Source organism: Ictidomys tridecemlineatus, chromosome 8 (assembly GCF_052094955.1).
Source record: "Ictidomys tridecemlineatus isolate mIctTri1 chromosome 8, mIctTri1.hap1, whole genome shotgun sequence".
Classification (NCBI taxonomy): domain Eukaryota; kingdom Metazoa; phylum Chordata; class Mammalia; order Rodentia; family Sciuridae; genus Ictidomys; species Ictidomys tridecemlineatus.
In genome coordinates this window covers 87427873-87454014 of record NC_135484.1, presented here as the reverse complement: position 1 = coordinate 87454014, position 26142 = coordinate 87427873, and the positions used below count along the sequence as shown (strand labels likewise).

Genomic DNA, 26142 nt, shown 5'->3' with positions numbered 1-26142 from the left:
TTGATCAGAGTTACTTAAGATGTTAACACAAACTTACCTGACTCTTGCAATTAGAATTTAGCTGGTTTTGAAGTGGGAGAGTTAACATTCAGTTACAATAATGAAGATTAATATGCAAGAATTATACATTTTAGTTCACTTATAAAACAGCTTAACCATCCAAAAGGAAGAAAAGAGCTAGCTAATGTGCTTTAGACAGAATATATAATTATGTTTAGCACAGTGCTTTTCAAATTTAGTGAGCATAAGAATTACCTAAAGTAATTCTAAAATGTAGATTCATAGTTCCTATCCCCAGAAGCTTCTAACCAGTAAGCACAAGATAAAGCCCAAGAATAGGCATGAAGTAGGTGACCTACCTTAACCTTAGGTAACTCCTAAAAAATTAGGATTTGGAGCCCTCTTTTAGAAGCAACAAATTAAGTTGACAGATGCATTTATTATTTTATCCTAAACTGCAAAATCCTCAGATAAAATGCCAATCTTAAGTCATCTTTCAGAAAATTTACATTACTAGCTAGAGCATACTTTTAAGACAGCAATTAAGGTATATTCATTTCAGGTACTTTATTTTTCATTGTGGTAATTATGAACTAACCCAGAGCTTTTATAATTCCCTGATGTTTAAGAATCATATGGACTTGGGATGTTTTTTTTTTAACTGTTGTTAATTTTTACTGTTTTCCTATTGCCATTTAATATGTTTTATATTACAGCAAAAGGAGATCACAGCATTTATTTGTTTTTCTTTGGTTTCAAGGGAAGAAGAGGAAAAACAGGACCACCTGGAAAACCAGGACCCCCAGGGCCACCTGTGAGTAAACAATAGGAGGACTGCCCCCATCCTCCTGTCCCCAATCTGTCCACCATTTTACTTCCATATGTGACCTCAGTGCTAGTTTATTTCCCTGTAGAATAATTTACTTCTTTGTACTGTTCAGAATAATTGGCTTCAGCACTTGTAGGGGCAATTCATGCTCTCTATACCACCACTATCATCACCACCCAAACTGGGAGATAAAGGCTGCTGGTAGCTCTCTGTATACCTCAACCCCTTGTTTATCAGTTGAGCGTCCTCAACTGAACATCTCCCACAATCATCCAACAACTGAGCATCCCTAAGCCACATGTACAAACAGATGAATTCTGTTCTGAGTCTGTCTGAGCTCAATTTCAAATGCTTAATAACATTCAGGCTGGTTGTAAGATAGACAACTGAGGAAGCACATCCACTCTTCTTGATACAAAATGTATTATCAGGGACTGCGGTTGTAGCTCAGTGGTAGAGCGGTTGACTAGCACGTATGAAGAAGTGGGTTCAATCCTCAGCACCACATAAGAGTAAATAAAATAAAGGTATTGTGTCCATATACAACTAAAAAGACATACTTAAAAAAATGTGTTGTTAGAGAATGTCATAGAACTTACTTTCTAAATAGAGTTAACTTATCTCATTCCTTTACCCCAAAATTCTGAAAAAAAGGATTCCATCTCTTGTGGTTTTAATAATTCTAACCTGCCAGAGTCTGGTCTGTGTCCAAGCTACTCCAGTGATGTGGATTCCGGGTCACTAATAATCCCTAAGTTGCCAGATTCCCAGGGCACTTCCATGCTTCATCTTACTTCATTGCCACACAGAAATTTACTCTGTGGATGGCTCTCTTTGAAACTCTCTGTTCTCTTGGCTTCATAACAATTATTTTTCTCTCCTAATTCTAGGGCTATCCCTTGGGTCTCCCTTGTTAACAATTTTCCTTCTGTCCCCATCAATATGTTGGATGAATTAATAAATCCCAATCATTTATTCCCATCCATATATCCCTCCAGTGTTCCAGGCCTACATCCTGTGGCTCAGTATCTCCATGTGGAATTCTCTTAGGGGTAGTACAAAAGAAACATGCCCAAAATTCTCTTTAAAAATAATTCTAAGATTTTCCCCTCTTTCACCCTCTGTATATACAGTCCCTAAACCATGCCAACCCTCTATCTCTATAGGGGATATAGGGATATATAAAAATATGTATATTTTGTAAATTCATCTTCTCCTCTCCATCTTCATGGCCACCTCCTTAAATGAGGCCTAGGCAACTTGTATCTATATTTTGGGGGCCATCTAACAACTGGTCTCTTTGCCTTTACCTTGTCTAAGTGGAGTAATATCTCTAAATCATAACTCTAACCATGTAGCTCAGGTTTTACAAATCCATGCTGACTTGAATCACTTAAAATTGCTTAATAGCTTAAAACTATTTGGCTTAAAATGTCTTAATAGCTTCTCATTTCTTCAAGAAAGATGGATGCCATATCTCCTACCTGCCATTCTGGGCCCTTCATGGTTTGCCTTCTGTCTACCATTACCCTCCTCCTCAATGCCCTTCCTCCCTTCCTAATCTGCAGTGTAATCTTGCCATGCTTTGCAAATGTTCTCCACTATCTTCATAACTAGCTTCAGCACCAGTTCTCCTACATGGCCTTTGATGGGCTACCCTTCATTGTCCTGGAACCATGAACCTTCTGCAGATATAGCACATTGCTTTGTAACTGTTATTTTCCTTATCTGTCTGACCACTTCCCTGTAATTTCTTTTAAACCACTATTTTTGTCACCATCGACTAGCATAGTTTCTGGCCTATGGCATGGTAATTATTGATTATTTATTTAATAAGGGAATAAACAAATAAATATAATTTTCAAATAGGAAAATGAAGGGCTGGGGATGTAGCATAGTAGTAGAGGGCTCATCTAGCATGTGCAAGGCCCTGTGTTCAATCTCTAATACCAGGAAAAAGGAAGGAATGAAGGAAGGAAGAAAGAGAGAGAGGGAGGGAAAGGAACAGACAAGACCAGATAAGTGCCTTTTTAAAGAACAGAACTTTACTTAGCTACTAGAGGACTCCACACCTATCTCCTCAGGTATCTCTTAGGATATCGTCATGTGCCAGAAATGAACATAATATGTGTCCAGTCATTTATTTTCATTTCCCTTTATTTATTCAAGGGGATTATACTCTTAGAAGGCATTGTGTCACTTAATATGATATAAAAATAAGGGGGTATGACTTAGATATCCTAGAATTCAATCTTTAAAGTATCATCTTTGTTGATTTTTATTCCAATGTTTTTGGCAAAATAGAGAACATATTATAAGATTTTGAATACTTGTTTTATCTTTCAAAAAAGAAAGCTGGTGAATGCTAACAGGCAAGATTAGACGTTGGTGTATTTTTTCTCAATGTATGATGCTCTTTTAAGACAGGATAATTGCTGTCTCGGGAGGAATTTGAATGATGAAGGTCTTTATGACAAGCTAGCCAACTGTCTATGAGAAAAGAGGATTACACTGAATTCTGGAATGAGTTCTCAACTGTTGATCAAATGAGTTCATTCAGGAATGTCAAAGATTAACAAATATGTACTGGGCCTGCTGGCATGTGTCTGTGATTCTAGCTACCTGGGAGGCTGAAGTAGGAGGATGGCAAATTTGAGGCCAGCCTGGATAACTTAACAAGACCTTATCTCAAAATAAAATGAAAAGAACTAGGATGTAGCTTGCTGGTAGAACACTCTTGGGTTAGAACCCAAGTCTCACAAACAAGAGCGTGTGGGGGCATGGAAAGGGGAGGGTGGGGGCGAGGAAAGGAAGAGGAGTGACTTTATGAAAGGATTCATAGTAATTCCACAGGATTTTTTGGTTGTTGTTTGGTTGGTTGGTGGTTGGTTTGGTTTGGTTTTGCCAGCGTATTTGGAGGGAAGGAATTATTTCAAGTATTAAATTTAGAATTTAAATTCAGCTACGGATCTGATACAGAATACTCATTAAATCCTGAATACATACTTGTAAAAATAAAAGTAGTTTATTAACATGTAATATAAGATACCTTTGCTAAACTAAAGGCATAGGAAAAAAATCTATGCAGAAAATTATATATATATATATATATATATATATATATATATATATATATATATATGAATGAAAAGCATTAGGCTAAACTCAGCTCATTTTCTGTATGAGAACTGCAGTTTATGGAAACTCTCAATCTTTCTGATTCTGGTATGATACCTCTGACTGACTGAAATGCCTTTTCTCTCATACAACAATCATCAAAGCTTCACCTTGGGTTACAGTTATCACCAACTTTTGGATGTTTTAAATTGATGACGTGTATAATAGTATGCTGCAAAAAAGTCCCGTAGAGTACCCAGCCATACTTGGGCTTAGTTGAGGATAGCTTGGAAAAGAAAAGTAAAATAATTGGCTTCCCACATTTTTCTGTGCCACCTTCACATTAATTTTTCGAAACATAATGTACTTTATAAAGAGAACTGTTATTTCCCAAATGACTAGACATGAAGAGAGTTCTTCAAAATGAGTCCTTTTGAAGTCATAATAACGAACATTTTAAGAAAATGAGCTCATAAAAAAAAAAAACCTAACTGTTTCTAATTCACATTGTTCAACTGTTTCACAAACGTTTATTGAGGCCCTACTGTGGGCCTAATACTCCCTTAGCAGCTGGACTTGCAGAGCTAAGTAAGACATTGTCCTTGCCTCCTAGGAGATTCAAGTTTAGGAAGAGAATTCAGTGAAGTTAATTGTTAGGACTGGTTTCCTATAGGAATTTGTAACTGAAGTGTAAAGATTGAGGAGGATTGCCCAGAAAAGCAGATAGAAAGGGAAAAGGGATCAAGCTAGGTACGAGGTACTAGGTACTATTGGCAGCTAGGTACTGTTTTTGCAGGGACAAAAACAGAGTGCTGAGCCTCTGGCAAAGGAGGTGGGGAGCTATCCAGTGGAGGGAGAGCAGGAGGCCAGCAGTAGTGAAGCCAAAGGCAGCCAGGGTCATGGGGAAGCTCTCCAAGTCAGGTGAATCCATGAAAAAGTATGAGGATTCTAAGCTGGAGAGCCCCAGGACCAGATTGTATTGTTAGGTCACTCTAGAGGAACATTGGAATTGAACTGCAAAGAAAGTAAACAAGATTCATTGAAGCTATCATAGTATTTACTGTTTCTAAAGTATTAGCAGAGTATTTGTTATCTCTGTTTGCAAGTCCCTTGGAGGTATTTACATTGTATAGAGAGATATAGATTGTATACACAGAGGGGGAGGAGGAAGGGGAGATTTTTAAGAGAAATCCCAGGCTGTTTGTGGACATTTTTAGATCAAATGTCATTTTCTATGTATTTGTCTTTTCCAACATTGTACCCTGTGTGACATGAGCCCCATCTCACAGCAGAAAGGAAGGCAATTAAGAGAACAAGAGAAGGGTTGTTAGGGGCTAAAATTCTAATTGGGACTGGAGATGGTTATGACTCACATGTGAGATCCCTAAAGCATGCATTAGAATTTCTTTTGCCAACATGAAATGTAAAATAATCTTAGTTTTATCTCTTTTATTAAACATTAATTAAAATATCCCTCAAATGAATGAATATTTTATATAATTTTAATGTTATGCCTGAGCAGTTCATTTTTAGAAAAGTTGAGAAGAGAAAACTAGTCTAGTTGATGTCACTGTCTGAAAAGAGCCAAGGAATTGGAGTTATCTGGAGGCACAAATCCTTTGATAACAGCACATTTTGATCAATGTCCTCAAGAAGATGTTCTTCCCTTTGGGGATTTAGAGGTGTTCCCTAAATCAAAGGTAGTGTTGTTATTTAGGGGAGTGTCGATGAAGAATAAAAGACATAGAACTGAAAGGAAAAGTCTCTAATGGCCTGAAGCAACTCACATAATTAAAATGCTTTAACCAATTCTTCCACTTATGGTTCTTTGTACTGAAGCCAAATTTGTATTTTCTTACTTTCTTAAGAAATTTTTGTACCAAAAAGGCAAGTTGCTTACAAAGAATAATTTCCTACAACTTTCTATTTATCTAATTGTGTGGTAGTGGTGGGGGGCAGTGTGGATAATGGGTGTGTCTGTGGTGTGAAAGGACAACTTTTTCTCCCTGAAACACTATCTCCTAGAGAAGAAGCCGATTTCTAATAAGGGGATATTTATGAAAGTAAATCTATTGAACTAATGTTATTGTCTTCATGAGTCAGTGTTTCATGAAAGTCATGTATATTGCTCCAAATTAGCTCTCCATATTTAATAGCAACATTATCTTTAGGGAAAATTCATCTTTAGGGAAGACTTTGTTGGAATCTATACACATGTAATCAGCATATAATAAAATTAATCAAAGTGCTTGTAACTGAAGAGCAACTAAACAGGTTATTTAACAGTGTTGGCTATGAACCCTTATGTTGAACATAGTTTTTAAAGTATTTTTCCAACTTCCTGTTAAAAAGCAAAGCTGATCTCACAAAGGAAAAAGCTTCCACATTTTCCAAATATGCCATCTTATCCTGAACAAATATTCTGCATTGCTGAGTGTCTTACTCTGTGTTCTGTTGTTATGGCTGACTGCCACAGAACAATTAGTTTATCAAAAGTAGACCTTTACTTAACTCACAGTTCTGGAGGCCCAGGAGTCCAAGAGAATGGTGCTGCCATCCGGGAGGCCTTCTTGCTGCAGCATAGCATGGCTGAGGGCATCCTGTGGTGGGACATAGCTAGCTGCTAACTCACTCCTCTCTTCCTCCTCTGATAAGCCACTAATGCATGGTGACCCCACCCTCAGGAGCTCACCTAATCCTAATTACTTTACAAAAGCCCACCTCCAAATGCCAAGAAGATGAATTTCAGGGTTAAGTTTCCAATGCCTGAAATTTGGGGGGACACATTTAAGCCATAACAGAGAGAAACCATTAAGTAGAGACATTTTAGATTAATAATACCAACAAATACATCAAGACTGAGAGCAGTTTTTCAGAGTCCCAAAGTATCAAAGTGCTGAATGACTCTTTAGGAGAAGAAATAGTGCTAACTTTTGAGGAAACAAATGCAGAGGAAAGAGAGATGGACTAAACCAGGAGAGTTTATTAAAGAGCCAGCTCTGGTTAGATATGACACTTCCTGTGTTTTATGGAGTCTCACAGATATCTTGAGAAGTAGAAGTTATCCTCTATTATGGAATAAGTGATGCATGGAAACATCATATAATTTGCCCAAGATCACACAAGTCTAACCGAAGGAGCCAGAATTAAGTCCCAGGAACTGATTCCTAAAATCACCTTCATCATGGTGGATCAGTGGTATCAGAGACAAGTTTCTAGTTTATGGTTTGACTAGGATTGGCCCACAAGCATCATATACAAAACATTGTTTGAATTTTTGCATGGCACTGTTCTACATCAGGACAGAGACAGTACAGGATGCTGGTGAGGAACCTAATCCAATCCCTCACTAGCTCATTCTAGACAATTCACCTGACATGTCCACATGTTCATTTGCTTCTCTCTAAATTTGAAATGATAGTACCTGCCCTGCCTAATTCCCACAGATCCTAGAAGGAGGAAACAGCATGTATATGAAAAAACTTTCCTCTACGTGTAAAATTCTCTCTAAATGTAACTTAGACCCATTACTAATTCTGAATGCCTATTCACATTGTAGGTAGAAGAGCTCCTCTTGAATCTATAATGGAACCAACACATTTTTTTTCTCTTTACTAATTTCCCAAAATACAATTAGCAAAAATTTGTCTATCAACACATTGCTTAAATCAGTGATTACTGTACCTATGGAATACTTATTCTAGATATGTAAAGCCACTCTTGAAGAGATAGAAAAGTTATTCTCAAATAAGCACTAACATTTTGGGCCTAAGGATTCTGTGATATTTTTTTTCTCCTCAGCTTTACAACCTCTTTCTTGCTTGTTTGTTTATCCATGATCTATTGTGTTTTCTTAATTGTGATGGTCTCAACTACTATTCCTCATACTCTAGTAAAATTCTTTCATAAAAAGCCTTCCAGGTCTCTCAGTGGCATATGCAATGGAACAGAGTGGCCTCATATTATGATGAGACTTGACAAGTCTTAAGACTTAGAATATTTTGTTTCAAGTATTCTGATTTTTAGTTTCTTTAGAAAAGAAGGGAAAGCAGCTGGAAATGAGGCGGAGCAGGAGGGAAAGCCAGAGAATTTAACTAATGAGCCATTAAAGGAAGTATGTATTAGCCCACCCATTTGACATTAACTTTACTTCTCATTCATCATCACTCTAAGGAGCGTTTATTAAAGACCACATTAATTTTAAAATGTGTTATTATTTCTTTCTATTATAGGCAGGCCTTTTGATTTTTCTTTCTTTTTTTCTGGTATTGTTTTTGTGCATTGTTTCATTATTGCAGTATGAGAACTGAGCAGTAGGCTCAAATGTGTCACATTTCAGTGCATAGCAATTTAGGTTGAAAACAGTAAAGTCAAGAAATGTGTAACATAGGGCAGCAGCTCCCTCTACTGTTTCTACTTGGAAATTTCTAAGCAAAAAAAAAAATGACACTTCACAGATCTTGGGAGGATGTTGCAGATTATGTAAATTTTTTAGTGTTTTATGCTTAATTATAAATCAATACAATTTTCAAGATTTTGTTGCACTTTCTGTTTATCTTGTACCTTAAATATAAGTACCGTACCATTTTTAATGTCAACATGATACTTTCTTGAGATGAAAAATCTTTACTTAGGTCACGGACCTCTAAAATGGCCGTTACAAAACACCAACAAAACTCTGCAGCACTAATTTAATAGGAACTTACTCCAGTTAAATCTGTGCTTCTTTTCTAAAACACTGATCTGATTTAAAATATACAAAATCATGTTATTTATACTTTAATTTTAACTTAATTTAAGTGGAACATCTTTTACCTTTAAAGCATGAATCATTGCATAATCTAAAAAGGTATGATTACATAGCAGTTTACACGCTTAAAATAATAAATTTAGGATATAAAATTGGATTCATTTACAAAAGTGAGTCCATCTGTGATTTTGCTTTTTATACTTTCAGTTAACTGTGGTCAACCATGGTCCAAAAATATTAAATGGAAAGTTCCAGAAATAGGCAGTTCATGAGTTCTAAACTATACCTCATTTTGATTAGCATGATGAAATATCACATCATCCTATTCTGTCCCACCCAGGATGTGGATCACCTCTGGCCACTGAATTCACACTATACAACCTTTATCTTACTTGACAATGGTCCTAAAGTTCAAGAACGGTGATGTTTGCAATTGGGATATACTAAAGAAAAGCTGAAGCTGTAAGTGAAAAGGGGGAAATTCTCAATAAAGAAATAAAAAGGAAGCTGAGATTTCTGAGATCTATGACAAGAACAAATCTCTTTGTGAAATTATGAAAAAGGAAAAAGAAATTATTGCTAAATTTGCCATTATACTCCAGACTACAAAAACTATGACATGATGGAAGAGGCATTAAATTATAAAATTTGTGCCAGGCACAGTGATAGACACCTATAATCCCAGCAACTTGTGAAGCTGAGGCAGGAGGATCACAAATGTGAGGTCAACCCGTGGAATGCAGCAAGACCCCGCCTCAAAATGAAAAAAATGAAAAGGTCTGGTGATATGGCTCAGTAGTAGAGCTCCCCTGGGTTTAATCCTCAGTACCAAAGGAAAAAAAAAAACATATACAGATTGGTATTATCTATAGCCTCTAGATATCTGCTGAAGGCTTTGAATGGATACAGGTGAGAGGGAATATGGTAATTAACAACTACTGATTGAACATGTACCAGATGTTAATCACATATCCTGTATATGACCAAATGCATTTTGAGGTTCATCAGGTCTCCATGGAAATCTAATTCATATTCTTAGCATCCTGTCTATAAGTCTTGATCTGATCAGGCTTGCAGGTTTCCCTTTTTCTGTTATAAACAATGGATATATAGGGGTTTAGAAAGCCAAAGTAACAAACAAGCTACAGAAAAGTTCTCTACCTTTAATAACTTACATTCTGCTATGAGGAGAGGGGAAGGTGTAGCAGGATTGCTAAGCAATTAAATAATAGACTAAACAATTTCAGTTGACTGTGGGGCACTGTAGAGGAGCAAACTCCTCTGATAAAGGAGGAGCATACTCCTCTGATTAAAACAAACAAACAAACAAAAAACTCCAAATGATAAATATTTGGAAGGAAGAGAGGCATCGCTCTGGTCAAGAGACCCAAAGGAGGGCTCTCTAAGCAGGTGACAAGAATTGTCCAATCAGATCCAGACATGAAAAGGGCTCTAGATGGGGAAAATCTTGATGCACTTACTAAATATAAAAGAGCTAAGAGAACTGTAGTGCCAGAAAAAAACTCTGAGAGTCAAGTGGCTTTATCACACAGGGCCTTATAAGAATAGGAGGGGGGGGGGCAGGTGGCAATGAAAATAATCAACTGATCACATTTCCCTTTTGTACTTGTTAGATGTTGTTGTTTTTAATCTGAGGTGGTTAATTTTGGTTTTTGATTTTTCATGTGATGAAATTATTATTCCTGCTGATACAAATCAATTATCCTCAACGTAATATCTTTTTTAGCCCATCATTTTTAATCTCTAAGTAGAACAGTGCTTTAGTCAGTTTTTCCACAGCTGTGACAAGAACAACTTTAGAGGAGGAAAAGTGTTTTGGGGGACTCAGTTTCAGAGGTCTCAGTCCATACATAGCCGGCTCCATTCCTTGAGGCTCAAGGTGAAGCAGAACATCATGGCAAAGAGTGGGTGGAAGGAAGCAGCCCACATGATGATCAGGAAGCATAGAGACTCCACTCACTAGATACAAAATATAGACCCCCAAAGCATGCCCCAATGACACACCTCCTCCAACTACACCCTACTCACCTTCAGTTACCACTCAGTTAATTCCATCCCTGATTGGGTTAAGACTTTCATAACCCAATCATTTTTTCTCTAAATCTTCTTGCATTGTCTCACCCATGAGTTTTGGGGGACACCTCATATCTCAACCTTAACAATAGGCAACAGCCTTGTTTGCTGAGAGAACATAAAAACCTGGCAAAGCTTTGGTTGTAGCCCATTAAATTTCAGTCTTGTCTGAGTCCACTGGACATCATACTTTTCATTAAATATGGAGAATATTTTCACATATAAGTCAGTTTTTCTTTGTCCCTGAAGCTAACCTTGAGGATTCCTTGCTGATAGGTCACATGCTGAGTCAGATAAACAGTTGTAACAACGAAAATGCATGCCTTCAAACATCATAGAACTAATACACTTGGTACCCATTATGCATTGCTATCCACAACTTGTATATTTTCCATCTCTAACTTTATTTACCCTGTACTGAGAATTCAAGATACAAAATTACTATTTCTAGTATAAAGCAATGTCCTCTCCAAAACAAGTTAGTAACCCAAAACACATTTTGGACTGCTGAATAAAGCAGATGACAACAAAAAAAAATGTCTGGCTGAAACATTTCTTATTAAAATATGTGTGTGACTGTATGCATTTCGAGGCTCATCAGGTCTCTGTCAAAATCCAATTCATATTCTTTGCTCCCTGTCTAGAAGCCATGATCAAGGTTTTGTCACGATTCTAGGTTTTCCTTTCAACAAAGAACCTGGCTCTTCTGTCTATTAAATGTCTAAAGGCCATGCACTGTAATGATAATATCTTCAGAGAAAATGAACCAAATCATTTATCTGACTCAATGGGAACAGTAATTTCATTTCCTATTAAAAACAAGATAACATCCTCAGATTTAAAAATATAGACACACAAGACCTGTAAATGGAGACATGGCTAGTTAATTATTTTTATTGCCACTTGTCCCCCACTGGGGTCATGGGCCCAGACAAAACAGCTGTTGTCAACATTGCTAAAATTCCAGTGTCACCTTGTGTGACTACAGAATACATAGACATGCATGTGAGACAGCTGCGGGTATCAGGTTGAGATTTCAAAATCCAGCACTTGGGTTTGGTTTCCTAATTACTTCTCTTTCTCTCTCTCTCTCTCTCTCTCTCTCTCTCTGAACAGCAGCAATGGGACATTATTTACCACTTTCTGATTTCCCAAGTGTTTTATTAATTGTGGTTATACTCTGGCCACTGACTAGTTTTCATGGAGAGTCATGTTCTTGAAAACAACTTTAAAGACATCTGGACCAATTTATGTTATTATACCAATGATAGGGTAGAATATTTGAAATCTTTGATATATAGTTAGCAAACTTGTAATTAGCTGGGCTCGTGCATAAATTAAGCACCATTTCTTTGGTTTGGGTAAACACTAAGGTTTGAGAAATCAAAGGCCAACCAAACTTATCAGAGCACTTTATATTCAAAAAGGGAGGCTTATTTCCTAAATAAGTTTATAGTTTGTATTTGATGGTATACTTTCTAAAAATAACTCTACATCGTCATTTTATTGCTGTGTAGCTTTGTGAGGTAGGCAAGAAGACTTATCTATGTTACCAAGAAAACTCAAGGCCCCAGCAAATAAGGGGCTCTGGGAAGCCCCTACAGTTGGTTTTCTCTGCTCAATAGTAACTGCCATCTGGTATGGATGAAGAAAAGACTAAAAGAAATTATGTGACAAAAGGAGTAACAGTTTTCACCATTGTCTTGGGGGTCCCTCAACGTGGAAGGGAATGTGGTGGGAAATGAGGTCTGAACTGGTTTCTGGTATGTCTGCAATGATTTTGTTAAATAGTGAATATATCTGAGGCAAATATGACAAATTGGTACTTTTAATAACATCAGATTGTGGGTTCATGAGATTTTATCACTATTTTTTTTCACAACTTTCGGCATAGTATTCCAAATTAATTTTAAAAATGGGAAACCCATCCTGTGGGATTAGTAAAGGCTATGATCACTAATTACTTCTTTCTTCACTGGCTCATATCATCAGTGTTTTCTCTGTTGCCTGAAATTCTTTGTGGAAAGGGGCTAAGTGAAAACTAAAATCACTGAGTATTTTTTCTGGGCCTCTCCTGCATGCACTCTCTGTAACCATGGGTTCCATGGACCAAGAATTGGTCATTTCTAGATTAGATTTATCATGTGGTGCAACATACAAACCAGAGGGAAAACTTGATATTAGACATTTGAGTTGAAATTGGAGACTACAAATAGACCTGCAGATTTTTCATTTTGCTTTCTTCCAAAGGGATCCTGTATGTTCCCAGCTATTCGAATTTTGCACATCCTCTTGGCCTCTCTGTATAACTTGGCAGTGTGTGAGCCAGTGCCATCAGCCCGGTTATCTTAAGTCTCAGCAGTGTACCTTGGAAATTACATTTTCTCTGCACAGGAAGCATTGTCATTCTACCAATACTTTTAAAAAGAGTGAATGTTATCTCTTAATTACAGTCAACAAACTGAAAGCTCTGATATGTGGAGACTGCCCATGGGGTCTATGTAAGATGACTTTCTTCCTGATTTGGGTGGCATGTGGAGAGATTCCTGAGGCCAGACAAGGAGGTAGAGACACAGTAGTTCCTAAGGTATGGTTTTTGTTGGTGGTCATCTTTAGGGGACACCACTGGATACAAATAATTTGTTTCTCACATCCACATCCTTGCTAGCTTTCATGCCCCTGTGGTTTTTATCACCTTGCACTGGATCATTGATGTTGCTTCTGTGGGTAGCAAGGCACTCTAAAGACTCCTGCTGCTCCTTATATTGCAGGAAGCTAACAAATAATATTTTCCTTTTGTAGAACATACCAGGGAGAGATGAGTTTGAAACATTTTATGGATGAATAATCAGAATGGCAGCATTAGGGAAGGGATCATTCCTTTTTCTAACCAGTCAAATCAGTCAAAAATAATTCCATGCTATCAATAATGCAGTGGGGTTTAGACCAACTAGATCAATACCTGGGAAAACATGTGACTTCAACAGTGATGTTTTTCTGCCTTGTAAAATAAAGGGTTAAACACACATGAGCTTCATAGCATAATTTGGAAAATCTGCTTTTATGAAATGGGTTAATTATAGTCATTGAATGCATTCACTGTCACAGTCTCGTCCTCCCACTACTGTTCCGAAATGACAAGTGAAACCAGGAACTGTGCAATTTTGGAAAACAATCAGGTCACATATTGAGTATTTTGCTTATTCATACAACCATAAACTGCCTATGCTTGAGTTCCCTCAATTACACAGCTCAGTATGCAGGCTAGAAGCAGACAAGCCTAGCTCAAGTGAGCACTTTCCTGGAATACACAGAGGAATGAGTTTGAAAAATGTCCAAAGTGGCAGATGTGAAAAACTCTCATTCAAGATCCAGAAGCTGCCTTTGCTGCAATCCCTCACCTGTTAATCACACAGCTTCTGAACTTCTGAACCAGGGGTGCTGGCCATATCTTACACCAAGATCCTTAGCAGCTCTCCATCTTACCAAGAATGGTGCAGGTACAACTGGGAGGTGGGAAGAAACTAGACACCTCCTTCTGTGAGAAGATCACGGATCACAGTACTATTCAGAATTTCCAGGGATTCAACCAAGAATGAGCACAGGCTGCTGGCTGCTAACCAAACTGCTATGGCTTTTTGTAGGGGAAATCCCCATAAGATATCCTTGATGAATGTTTAAACTATTATATTGTTGTCACTTAAATCCTCTGATTTCCACACTGCCGATAGACAGGTCTCCTTTCTACAACAGAATACCGTGGCTCTATTGTACTCTTATTAGAAGGATGTTCCATTTTCCCTGTGTAACAACTTTCCCACAACTATTCACTGCAATTTTATGCTTATGGGAGTTCCAGCCCATCAAAATTGTCTTAGATATACATATTCCTATTTTCACTTTTCTTCTACCATCTCATAAATTCTAAGACACTTTGCCCCGCATTTGGTGTTGTTAGAACCTCAAGTCATTTTAAGATGATAATTAGCATCTTGCTGACTTCCTTCCTTTCCTTTCACAGCTAATTTTGCTTGGTTTCTTCTCTCTCTCTCTAATGAAAATCCTCAGGGTTTATTTCTCTTTGTGTCCATGTTATTCCTCTCTCTTAACCTTTACCTTCTCCCATTCTGGTTGCTTTCCTCTTCATCTCTTCTTGTCCTCCATATCTTTGAAAATATATATCTATACCATGTCTCAGAGCTCCCTCTGCTTGGCCCTTATTGATTCTCTATCTCATTGAGAAATCCTGTGATATTTTACCTGAAATCTTTTATTCTTCTATCACCTGCTCAGTATCAGCCAATTTAAATGGAAGAATTAAAAGATCAAGTGTATGGGTCAGGGTAGGGTCAGGCTAGCTCTTGTCAACTGGTTATATGACCTTGGATAAGATATTTAGCCTTTTACTGTATATTTAACAAGGATAACACCTCCTTTTTTGGATTGTTGTAAGAGTTAAATGCAATAATATGTGCATACACGCTAAGATTTTAAAATGTGCCCCTCCAAAATTCAGGTAGAAAACATTAAGAGGTGGGGACTTTGAGAGGTGACTAATAAAAACTTCACTACAGCTTCATTTTCAATTAACTAGCCAAATTTTTAGATTGATCTAAATCTGTTGGCCCTTATCTTATTAATAGGGTTAAGGCATTATTTGAAAAAAGCTTCCCATAGCATTTGGCTAGCTTGTTAGTTTGATTTCTGCCTTCTGCCATGTAAGGATGTTGCCAGAAGGTCCTTACTATACCAGATGCCAGGGCCTCAATCTTGGACTCCCCAGCCTTCAGATCTGGGAGAGGATAAATCTCTCTGGTTTATAAATTACATAGTCTCAAGTATTCTGTTATAGCAACACAAATTGATGTAAGACAAGTTTTCACACAACTGTTACTCTAAAAGTTAACTGTTATTTGCTAATATTGTTGTCTGTACCCCACTTTATCATGTTTTGCCATTGTATTATTTTTTGTCTTTTTTTCCCAGGATTTATTCCCCTGGCCCATCATTTTCAAGGAAAAATGGTTGATACTTTTTTTGATTCTTTCATTAGCATCTACTTTTAACTTTCAGCTTTGTTTCTGTCCTTCCTGATTTTCTTTGTTCAAGACTTTTATAAAGAAACTTCATCATTTAAGAATGCTGACCTAAATATATGCAGACATATTCATCATCTGGAACTTGCTAGATCTAATTTTCTTTTTGTTAATCTTAATAGTATATTTTATATAACAGATTCAAAACACTATTTAACATAGAATTAGTATAAAGTTATTAATGAGACAGTTTACATTCTGTTTTCTACAAATTCATTAAAATTGCCTGTGTATTTTACACTTAAAACACATCTCAATTCAAATTATTCATATTTTAAGCTTCTAGAGTCATGTGTAGTTAGAGACTACTTTTTGGCAGTGCAGTTCCAACCTCTCAAATTGTATGACAAAGATTTTCCTGTTTTGTTTTTCTTTCCATGTTTTTATTAGTGCATTATAGTTGTATATAATGGTAGGATTTGTTGTCACATATTTATACATGCACACTATATAACAATATAATTTGCCAATATTATTCCTCAGTATTTCCCCTTTCCCTCCCAACCACCCACACCTCTTTTTCCTCTACTTGCATGAGACACAGGTAGAGGACCCCACCACCACCACCCTGCCTTTTTTTTCCCCTTCTTCCTTTCTAGCTTCTATATATGAGAGAAATATACAAACCTTGACCTGAGTTTGGCCTGTATCTCTTAACATAATGGTCTCAACTAATTTTCAATGTGAACAGAAACACTTGAAATTATCTATTTTAAAATGAGATAATTTCAGATTTCATGATTCTATGTATTAGCCAGTGAATCAAATATGTCCTTGGTAATAAAATCAAATGAACGATCCTTTCTTTATGGAATTTTGGGTATAAACCATAGTTTGCAAGATATTAAGAGGAAAAAAAGAGCCCTTTCTAGGAATCTTAAAATTTCACTCAATATGTAATACCTGGTCCATGTTTCCTAAGATGGCCATGGTAATCTCAAATATGAAACATCAAGATCTCTGTGTTGAAAGTAGATGTAATATAAATACTCAAATCTTCTGGTCTCAGAAGTCATATTCAGAGTTTCTAGTGTTTTTTTTTTTTTTTTTTTTTGTAGAAGGGGAAGAACAGGTGTTGACATCTCCTAACTTACTAAAATTTGTAGTAGAAGCATTCTCAGAAAAATAATCCATAATGAAGATACAACCATTTAATTTACAAAGTGAAATCCCAAGAGACACTGAAAAAATTTCATTTAGAGCAAATACTAAGACCAAAAAAAAAAAGGATCTTTTTTTAAAAGAGGAAGAATTGATTTCTCAAATATTTTCTATCTAAAGAGCATTATTGATTTTTTTCCCTCCCTCGGGATTACAGTGCAACTTTATATCTTGTAATACTGGTCAAAATCTATCCATGAACTCTTTTCTAACTTAACTGGAACTCACTATAGCCTTGCTTTCAATTAACTAGCCATATTCTTAGATTAATTTAAATCTGTTGGTTCTGTCTTCTATAAATCTGGAAGCAGCAAGCCCTTTGCTCTGTTTAAAACCATTTATAACTAAAATCAAAACCAACAAGCAAGAAATTGGCTTTCCTCGCAGAATTTTTCTTGTAAGAGCAATGATTCCCTGAATTCAGCAAACATTTGGTGTTGGGAGTGGAGTGGTGATATGGGAAACTTCTAAGTACCACAGCTTGTGTTATGATGGGTTTAGAAGGATTGAAACTCCTGCCTTCATGAGTTTTCATTCCAACTAGGTCTGCAGACAGGCACACAAGCCACTATAATCAGTGTAAATGTGCTTTGCTAAGTTATATATAATGTGTTATGGATGGAAACTTATATGAAAAAAATTCATTTTGACATTTAGCTTTTCCAAGCTTTGTTGTTGCTTCATGTTGCCATCCCTGTATCTGAGTTTAGGCTTCATCATTTTTTTTTAAATACCAATGGAAAAATAATTACTGACTGCTCTATTTTCTACTGCCCATTAGAACATTGGAAGTGTTTCTTGAAAGTGAGTCCAAATGAGTTTCCAATAACAGACTTTCTAACTGTTCTTAAAGCAAAGCTATTTTTTTTTTGCATAGTTTAAAGAGAGTTGCTTATTACAACTTCCTTCACAGAGGTTTTGGGTATTCCAAAGGTCATTACTGAAGTTAATTGGAAACCCACAGGGCCAAAAGCAGTTGTATATAACCTGAAAATATGTATTTGTGAATTATGGGAGAAACTCCTAATAGGAAATTGAAGAGCTATGGTGCATAGAGATAAGTGGCGTCCAGATGGCTCAAGGAGGCTCAGTCAGCAAAGTTATAAAGAACTAAAGGGAGCTTTTAGAGGAAAGGGAGAAAGGAAAATAGTTTTGGGATGAGGTTCAGTGAGTAAGCAGAGGAGTTGACTGAGGAGTTGGAGATCTTGATTCACATAGCTAGTGTGAGATGAGCCAAAAGACCCAAACCATGATGTGAACACAGAGCCCATGACAAAGAATAGTGAGGGGTAAAAGGGCAAAAGTATGGGTCTGTGATATGAGGTGCATTGGCTGAAAAGTGAGAGTATAGGTAAGCCCAGGACTAAGGAAGTTTATTTTTTTAACAGAAGACTCTTTTCATCTTTTAAACTTTGGGAATATGCAGCCAATACTGTAACCCTTGAAGAGGATGATGGTACAAACAGTTCATCGTTTTGACACTATACATTTGGTAACTCTGGTGGCAGACACCATGGTTTTCTGTTTTCTAGCTCCAGCAAGATTTTAGTCAAAAATTTCTTAAATGTTACTATAATGTACTTAAATGCTGAGAGTTTTTACTTCCCAAATTATATATACTTTTAATTCATTTCATCACATGAGATATGATTCTTTGCAGTAGAAAACAACCTCAGGATCTCTACCCATGCTAGGTTTATAGACCCCTCAGATAATTACATATCGGTACAGTTGGGCTCTGAACAGGTATGTCTCCCTGGAGTTCATTAACATTTTAAAGCTGCTCTATAGTTGTGTGCTCTTCATATTAACTCAAATGTCCTGTATTTCCCTGTTTTCGCTTTTTTTTTTCTTTTTTGCTACTATGACTAAAAGATCTAACCAGAAGAAGTGTAGAGGAGGAAAAGTTTATTTGAGAGCTCAGGGTTTCAGAAGTCTTAGTCCATAGAAGGCCAGCTCCATTTCTCAGGGCTCAAGGTGAGGCAGAACATCATGGAAGAAGAGTGTGGCAGAGGGAAGCAGCTCAAATAATGATTAGAAGCAGAGAGAGACACTCCACTCTCCACATACAAAATATATACCCATGAACCACTTTCTCCAGCCACACCCACCTACTGACAGTTAATCACTCAGTTAATCCCCTCAGGGGGTTAATTCACTGATTAGCTTAAGGTTCTAAACCTATCATTTCTCCTCTAAATCTTCTTGCATAGTCTCACATGTGAGCTTTTGGGGGACATCACATATAAAACATAACATTCCCAACCCAGTATAAATAGAGTAGAACAGAATTGCACAAAAGATAGAAATTATACAGCTATGATTTTTGCACAGCCTTGCTGTGGGGTTCTGTTGTGAGCAAGACAAATCTTCAACCAGTTTTCCTAGAACTTCTGAGAGCATTAGCCAAGGCTGACATGCCTTCTGTAGGTAGCCTGTATATTGGGCCTGGGTCATCTCACTGTCTTCTTGATAGGTCTTTATAAATGCAAACCTCAGAGAAAATTACCTCTCAAGTGCCCTAGAGCATCTACTAATAACAGTGACACTTGTAAAGCCAGGAGAACTGTCACTTAGCACAAGTCTTTAACTTCTGCTTCCTTGGAGTTGATTGATAGTCTACAAGACTGACAGCTCTTGCTAAACTTAGACACAAATGACTCCTTGAATCTACTACAGCCATGTTGCAAATCAGAACAGAAGATAGAAAATGAACACATCTGTCGGTAATGTAGCTATAGGACAGCCACCAATTCCAAGACCCCCCAAGGTCTATCCTGTTTTTCTAACCATAAACAGAGAACTGCTCTTGGCATATATGTGCTTAGTGTTTATCCATGGTCATTGCTTTGACTGAGGTTGTTCCTTTCTGACAGTTTCAAAATAACCAGGTGAGTCATTGCCACACTTAACCACAGTTAGTGTAGACATATACTTCCTGAACACTCTATGCTAGTGTCTCCTTTCAGTCTCTGCAGGGTTTCTTCAGCCCTCTAGGAGAGTTTGCATAAAGTACTGCCTGCACATAGACTGTTAGCTGTAAATCTCTATTACATTAATCTTGGAATTTATGGTACTCAAAGTACTCTAGTGACTAAAAGAGTAAGAAAGAAAATGTCATCATAAATGCTCATCATCTGATTAAGTAGTAGAGCCTAAAGCTTCAGATCAAACCCATTCGGAGCAACAACTTTGTGGATATGACATTTTATGGCAAGAAAGGAACAAATGAAAATATGGAAGTCACTTTTGTGGGTTTATTAATCTTTTGGGTATCTGAATAACATTGTTCAAACTTTTCTATTGGCTCTTGGCTCTTTTGAGAGGGTTGTGCTCTTGCCATTGTTTTTAGAGGGAGCAGCTTCACTGAGCCACCTATATTTTCTCACCCCACCCCAAGGGTAAACTCAACAGCAAGATCAAAATTCTAGATGAGGAACATAGTCTGTGTTTATGAAAAACAGCTATCCGTGGCTGTTTTTGTGGGCGGATAACAAGTCTGTTAAGAGTCATACCCAAGTCTCACGCAATTCTTTAAAAATTGTCACCATCTTATTGTTTACACTCTTCTCATTCACCGTTAATTTTCTGTAGCATGAAACCCCTTCCATGCTGTTTGTTCTGCTGCTGTTTTTTCCTTACCGTATTCCAGATCCCCTTTGAAAGCTCTCTGCTTTTGATATCCCTTGACTACTGCTCTCCCCACAAAGACAGGATTCGTTTTGAGTACAGTTGTGTTCTGGAATGTTCAGGCATAATCTCCTGATTTGAGAGAATGCATGAAGATAGATGCAAGGAATACAGTGTCTTATCTCCTTCTCTCAGCTACACAGTAGGGCTATATCTAAAGGCAAAGAGCTTATTTCCTCCCCTCCTGTCCTAAACACAGTACTGGCTCATAAGTACTAAGTACAAGTTCTGTTGATTTTTTTTTTCCAATTTTAGTAGGGTGAGTAGTCCATGAAAGAATGATCATTGATATTTTCTTGGGCTCATAATTTTTAAAAATTACTAAAAGCAAGATTTTAGGTTGAGAATCTGTCTTTATGTTAAGATAGCAGAGTAAATGAGAGGTGACTTGAGCACAATGCTGATGTTAGCTATTAACCCTGCCACTTAACTGGTGGTCAGACCTTGAGTCAGCTTATAATTTCCAGCTCTTGTTTTCTTTATCTGTGAATCATAAATAATGATGATGGTGCATTCCTCATGGTGTCATTGTAGGGATTTTGTGAGTTTATCCATATAAAACTGTGCATACAATTAGCACTATATAAATGTTAGCTATTATTATTAGATTGATTCTTTTGTTCTATTCAAGAGACTTTATTATTAATTGTTCTTCTATATTTGAGAGCCCTAACTATTAAGACTTTCACTTTTTACTAGAAAGAATGTATGTGAAGCTAACTTTACCCACCCCATCACTGTTCTTTGGTCTGATGGGCCTTATCATCAACACACAGTCACTGAATGCCTGCTGTACATAGACTCCTAAACTACCTGTCAATTCTCTTACCTATGGTGTCTAAAATTCTTCCTTGCCTCATCAAATATTTGCAGAAGGATCAATATGTATGGAACTGCATGTCTTCTGAATTTTGAAAATGAACTATTAACTTGCCTTTTCTTGGCTATAAACTATGCATCAACCCCCTACTCAATTATTGCTTTCCTCATTATTTCATCTAACTGACCTAGAATACTTTACACAAAGCTGACTGATGGAAAAATAACATGAAAAATATAATGTCATGAGAACTGTTTTCTGACATTAGCTCTGTTTTTATTTCTGCAAGGTAACAGCATCGTTTGTCTTTCCAATCATATTCAGTTCCATTACTCTTGAGGCCCATTATTTTCTCAAGAGTTATTCCAACCTGCTTTTGAACATCCATCACCACATCCTTATGTCCTTTATGTTTAGTGGCACAATACAAAGGTTTCATATTTTCAGTCACAAGCCATTCATAAGAAGCACCTAGTATAAGTGTTTGCCAGCATTAATTTTTTTCTATATACCTAAGGCATTTACTGCATCAAGGAATATAGCTAGCAATTGTTCCTTAAATTTTTTCTTCACTTTCAAAGCTTTCATTCCCTTTTAAAAAAAATAATCCTTGTATAATGCTATTGTTGGATTTGTTCAATCCTCCTCTTTCTGTGTCTTATCTCCCAAAGTACTTTGCCTCTATAATATTTTCTCTCTTCTTAGTATTTGAAGTCTAGATGAAATATGCAACCTCTCTTTGGAGACAGCTGAATCTATCTGGCTTAGACTACTTGATCTAAAATAATGCTAAGCTTTATATTTTCTTATGGTCCTCACCCCAAAATGCAATCTCTGGAAAACTCTTCTCTCCCTCCCTTCCTAAAAGATTTAGGGATGGACAGATGTCTTCACTTCTTTCTTCTCCATCCCAGGCTCTCAGTACAATGCTTAGGAAATATTTCCAGGGTAACTAAAAACTACCAGTGTTTAAATGTGTGAAGTCTTAGATTTTATAGAAGACATCTTTTTCTGGCCCAGAAGTCCATGTGCAGCTCATTTTCATACAACTGACTCAAAAGAGTAAATCAATAGAAAAATATTTCTCCCATATTTTCTAAGTTAATAACATGTGGAGGCCCACATTTCTATAATACAGTGATCAAAGCCCTGGGAGAAGAATAAAATATAAACTGAAGCTACAGCTTCTTCCCTGGAAGATTCTTATAGGTATAATTCCTTTTAATAAAGAACATGCTGAAAGTTGACCTTCTGGTAAAATGTTACATGTTCCCACTTAGGTCCTCTCTTTGGATTCATATAAGACTTAGAAAAATCTTTAGGAACCTGATGACCAGTTAGTGTCTCTATAATTTTCTTGTTGATAGAATATTGGACTAAACAGAGTCTTCCTTTTTCTTAACTACATAATTTCAAAGATTCTTAGAAGTATGTTACTTAAATGCACATTGTCTTGGTAAATGCTTACTTATTTATCTTTGATTTGTTTCTAATACAGGGACCTCCTGGATTACAAGGAATACAACAGACTCTTGGTGGATATTTTAACAAGGTATGACTTCTCTTTTCCCACAATTTGTATACACTGAGAGTTTATGGTGTTATATGTATTTAAACATCTTTCCATGCAAAAAATTTTTGCAAAAATTATATATATATATATATATATATATCCATATATTATCATAAGCTCCAAGTTTTACTTCTATAAATTAGAGATTAATTCAAAGTTCAGTTGTTCAGACATTGATAATGTCCTTTGTCTAGTTTCTCTAAAGGCAGAAAGCAATTATTTGCTGCCTAGAAGCTCTGGGTATCACAGCAGGTGTTGGATTTCTTATCAAAACTGGTAGGTGCTGCACAAATCTCAAGCAAATGTTCACACACCATAGGTCAGCAGCAGGAGCCTCCTCCTGTGAGTAGGAACAGCTTTAAACTTCCCCAAGTTCTTTCCATCACAACTGGGATAAATGGAATGACCATGTGGAGGTCTCTGAGTACAAAAGGCAAAGCCCACTGTACTCCTGATTCTGCAAGGAAGCAACAGGGAGAGAACAAGGGTTAATAACCATGTCTGAATGAAATCCTCAATGGATTCGTCACTCAATAATGAGTATTTGTGATCTGATCACTTTGTGTGATGCATTATGTCCACTGAGTAGGGCCCTTTTTATTCACAATGGCTCATCACTGATATTATTTCTCAAAGAAAAATGAGGGGAGCTGGGTGTGATGGAGCATGCCTATAATCCCAGCACCTGAGGAGGCCAAGGCAGGAGAATTGAGTTCAAAGCCAGCCTCAGCAAAGAAGAAGTACTAAGTAACTCAATGAGACCCTGTCTCTAAATAAAATACAAAATAGGGCCAGGGATGTGGCTCAGTGGTCAAGCACCCCTGAGTTCAATCCCCCATCCCAAAAGAAAAAAGAAAAAGAAAAAGGTGGGGACAGTCACTCTTGTGTCTTCTCTCCCTGTTTTCTGGCTTTTTCCTCCTATAAATTCCTCTAAGTACTGTTGCACCTCTCTATTTACAAATCCCAAAGACACTGTGTTCCAGATCAGGCCTTGAAAATAGCTAGTGCTCAAAAAAAAAAAAGTTAAGTAATGAACTAATTAAATCCTACTTCTTCATTCATCAAATTAGGTTAGTATAAGGACCTAGACAATTTGTGGTTGACAAATTTAAAATTAAATGTGTAGACAATTTGTTGTGTTTTGTAAATTTTAGATGGTTATCCTGTCTTATATTTTCTCATTTATTTAGATTTATTAGAAAGAGTGCTTAGGATATATTTTATGATCCTTTATTAAACATTTTAAAATAAGTCTATACTAGCCTTTTCAAAACATTAGGGCTTGGCACAAGTGAAAAAAGTAAGCTAAAAGATATTTCATCTAAATTTAATCAATGTAATGACTCCTACAGTTATAAAATAGGGCTTATACATGCTTCAAAATAATGAGAATAAGTTGGCTCTCATGTAACAATGTCAGCTAGAAAAACTTAAAACATATACTGTATTACTTTCACCCTTGATGTAAAATTTTACCAATTGCTACTCAGCTACTTAAATATTTGCTAACACTTGCAAAACTTTTAAAGCTCATATCTTTACAGGTCTCCCAATACTACTTTAGTATATACTTTATCTTACCAATGAGTCAGTTTTTCCTTAAATGAAAATATATGGAGCCTTTATATTTTAGAGTCTAAAGTTGAGAATGTAAATTTTTAAACTTTAAGGTAGTATTACAAAAAATGTGAGCTGACTGAAGCAGCTGAGTGGGGAATCTTGTTAATTACAAGCCAGTACTTGGAACTTGGCTATTGTATCACTTAAAAGAACTCTAGCTATCATTATCGCCATTACAGTACTGAGGCTCACAGTGTTTAGTCCACATGTGTCCTGAATGTGACTTTAGAGCTCAAAGATAACTGAATAAAGAGGAGGGACCACAGCCCTTTTTTTTTCCTGCCAAATTCTGCAATTTACAAAAATGCATCAGAAAGTTTTTGACATTGGGAATTAACAGGAGGTAGCTTGACAAACCTTTCATTCTGCTTCCTTCTGAGAGCACTTGGAGCTCTAAACTGAGGTCCCACAAGGACAGAGGAGATGCCTCCCCCTTCCCAATCCCATACCCATTCCCCACACTGACTGGTGTATCTGCACTGTAACCACCACTGTAACCACCTCCTCCTTTTCTAGCTTCGTAGAAAAAGGGGTGAACTGTGCTGCAATGAGCGAGATGCATGTTTTCACTTGATGACATCCCCAGCGCCCATCCCCATCTGTTTTGGGACACTGAAGTTGTTTCATTTTGTAATTTGTTGCATGCCTGATGGCCTGGCTATAATAAATGATCACAGCAAGAAGAGGGGCCTGAGTAAAACTTTTCTGGAGATTAAATAATGGACCATGTATTGAGACATATAAAGTGACACTCCAAGGTTAAAATAATCTTCCCTTTTAAATTGGCATTGATTAATGTGATGTCTGCACTTGAGCCCTGGCCCTCAGTTCCTTAGCTGGCAGCAGCTCCAACAGTCAAACAGCCCAGATTTTGCTGAAGCAGCTCCCTCAGGGAACATGAATAGCAGAGTACTCATACACATTCCCTCCCTGTTCTAAATTAAAAGATCCATTGTTTGTCTCTGGTCCCTGGAACCCTCTCTTGCCCTTTGGCCCTAGTACAGGAATTGATCTTTTCACCTACAAATTCCCTGTGTCACCTAGAAGGGGAAGTTTAGGCATTAGAAACCCTCTCCCTTCATAATATGAATCAACAAGGGAAGGAAACAAGGACAGTGAGGAATAGAGGGATAGAGATTTAGGAGTGAGGTCAGGAAGATTATATGTGTGTTCATGTGTATTTTTGCATGCTCATTTGGAAATGCAATGAATAAAATGTAGAAGATTTCCCTATCTCAAAAATAATTTGCAGAACAGCTGCTCCCATTCTGCAAAATTGTTTGCCAAAACACAACAATGCTGAGCATGTTCTTCCCCTTAAGGAAAATCTGCTCATGATCCAACAAACTGCTCTTCCAGCTCTGGGGATTTTAATAAAAATTTGATAGGCTC

The 26142-nt window shown here is 36.9% G+C and overlaps 1 protein-coding gene across 3 annotated transcripts in view; it reads left to right on the top strand.

The window, feature by feature from the left end:
- The window catches only part of Col19a1 (collagen type XIX alpha 1 chain), a 315752-nt gene that overhangs the window by 197344 nt on the left and 92266 nt on the right, over window positions 1–26142 (top strand). For all 3 annotated transcript variants that reach the window (XM_078019810.1, XM_078019809.1, XM_078019808.1), the window contains 2 exons: window positions 761–814; window positions 23056–23109. In XM_078019810.1, the coding sequence (XP_077875936.1) occupies window positions 761–814; window positions 23056–23109 (108 nt within the window). The remainder of the gene's footprint in view (window positions 1–760; window positions 815–23055; window positions 23110–26142) is intronic.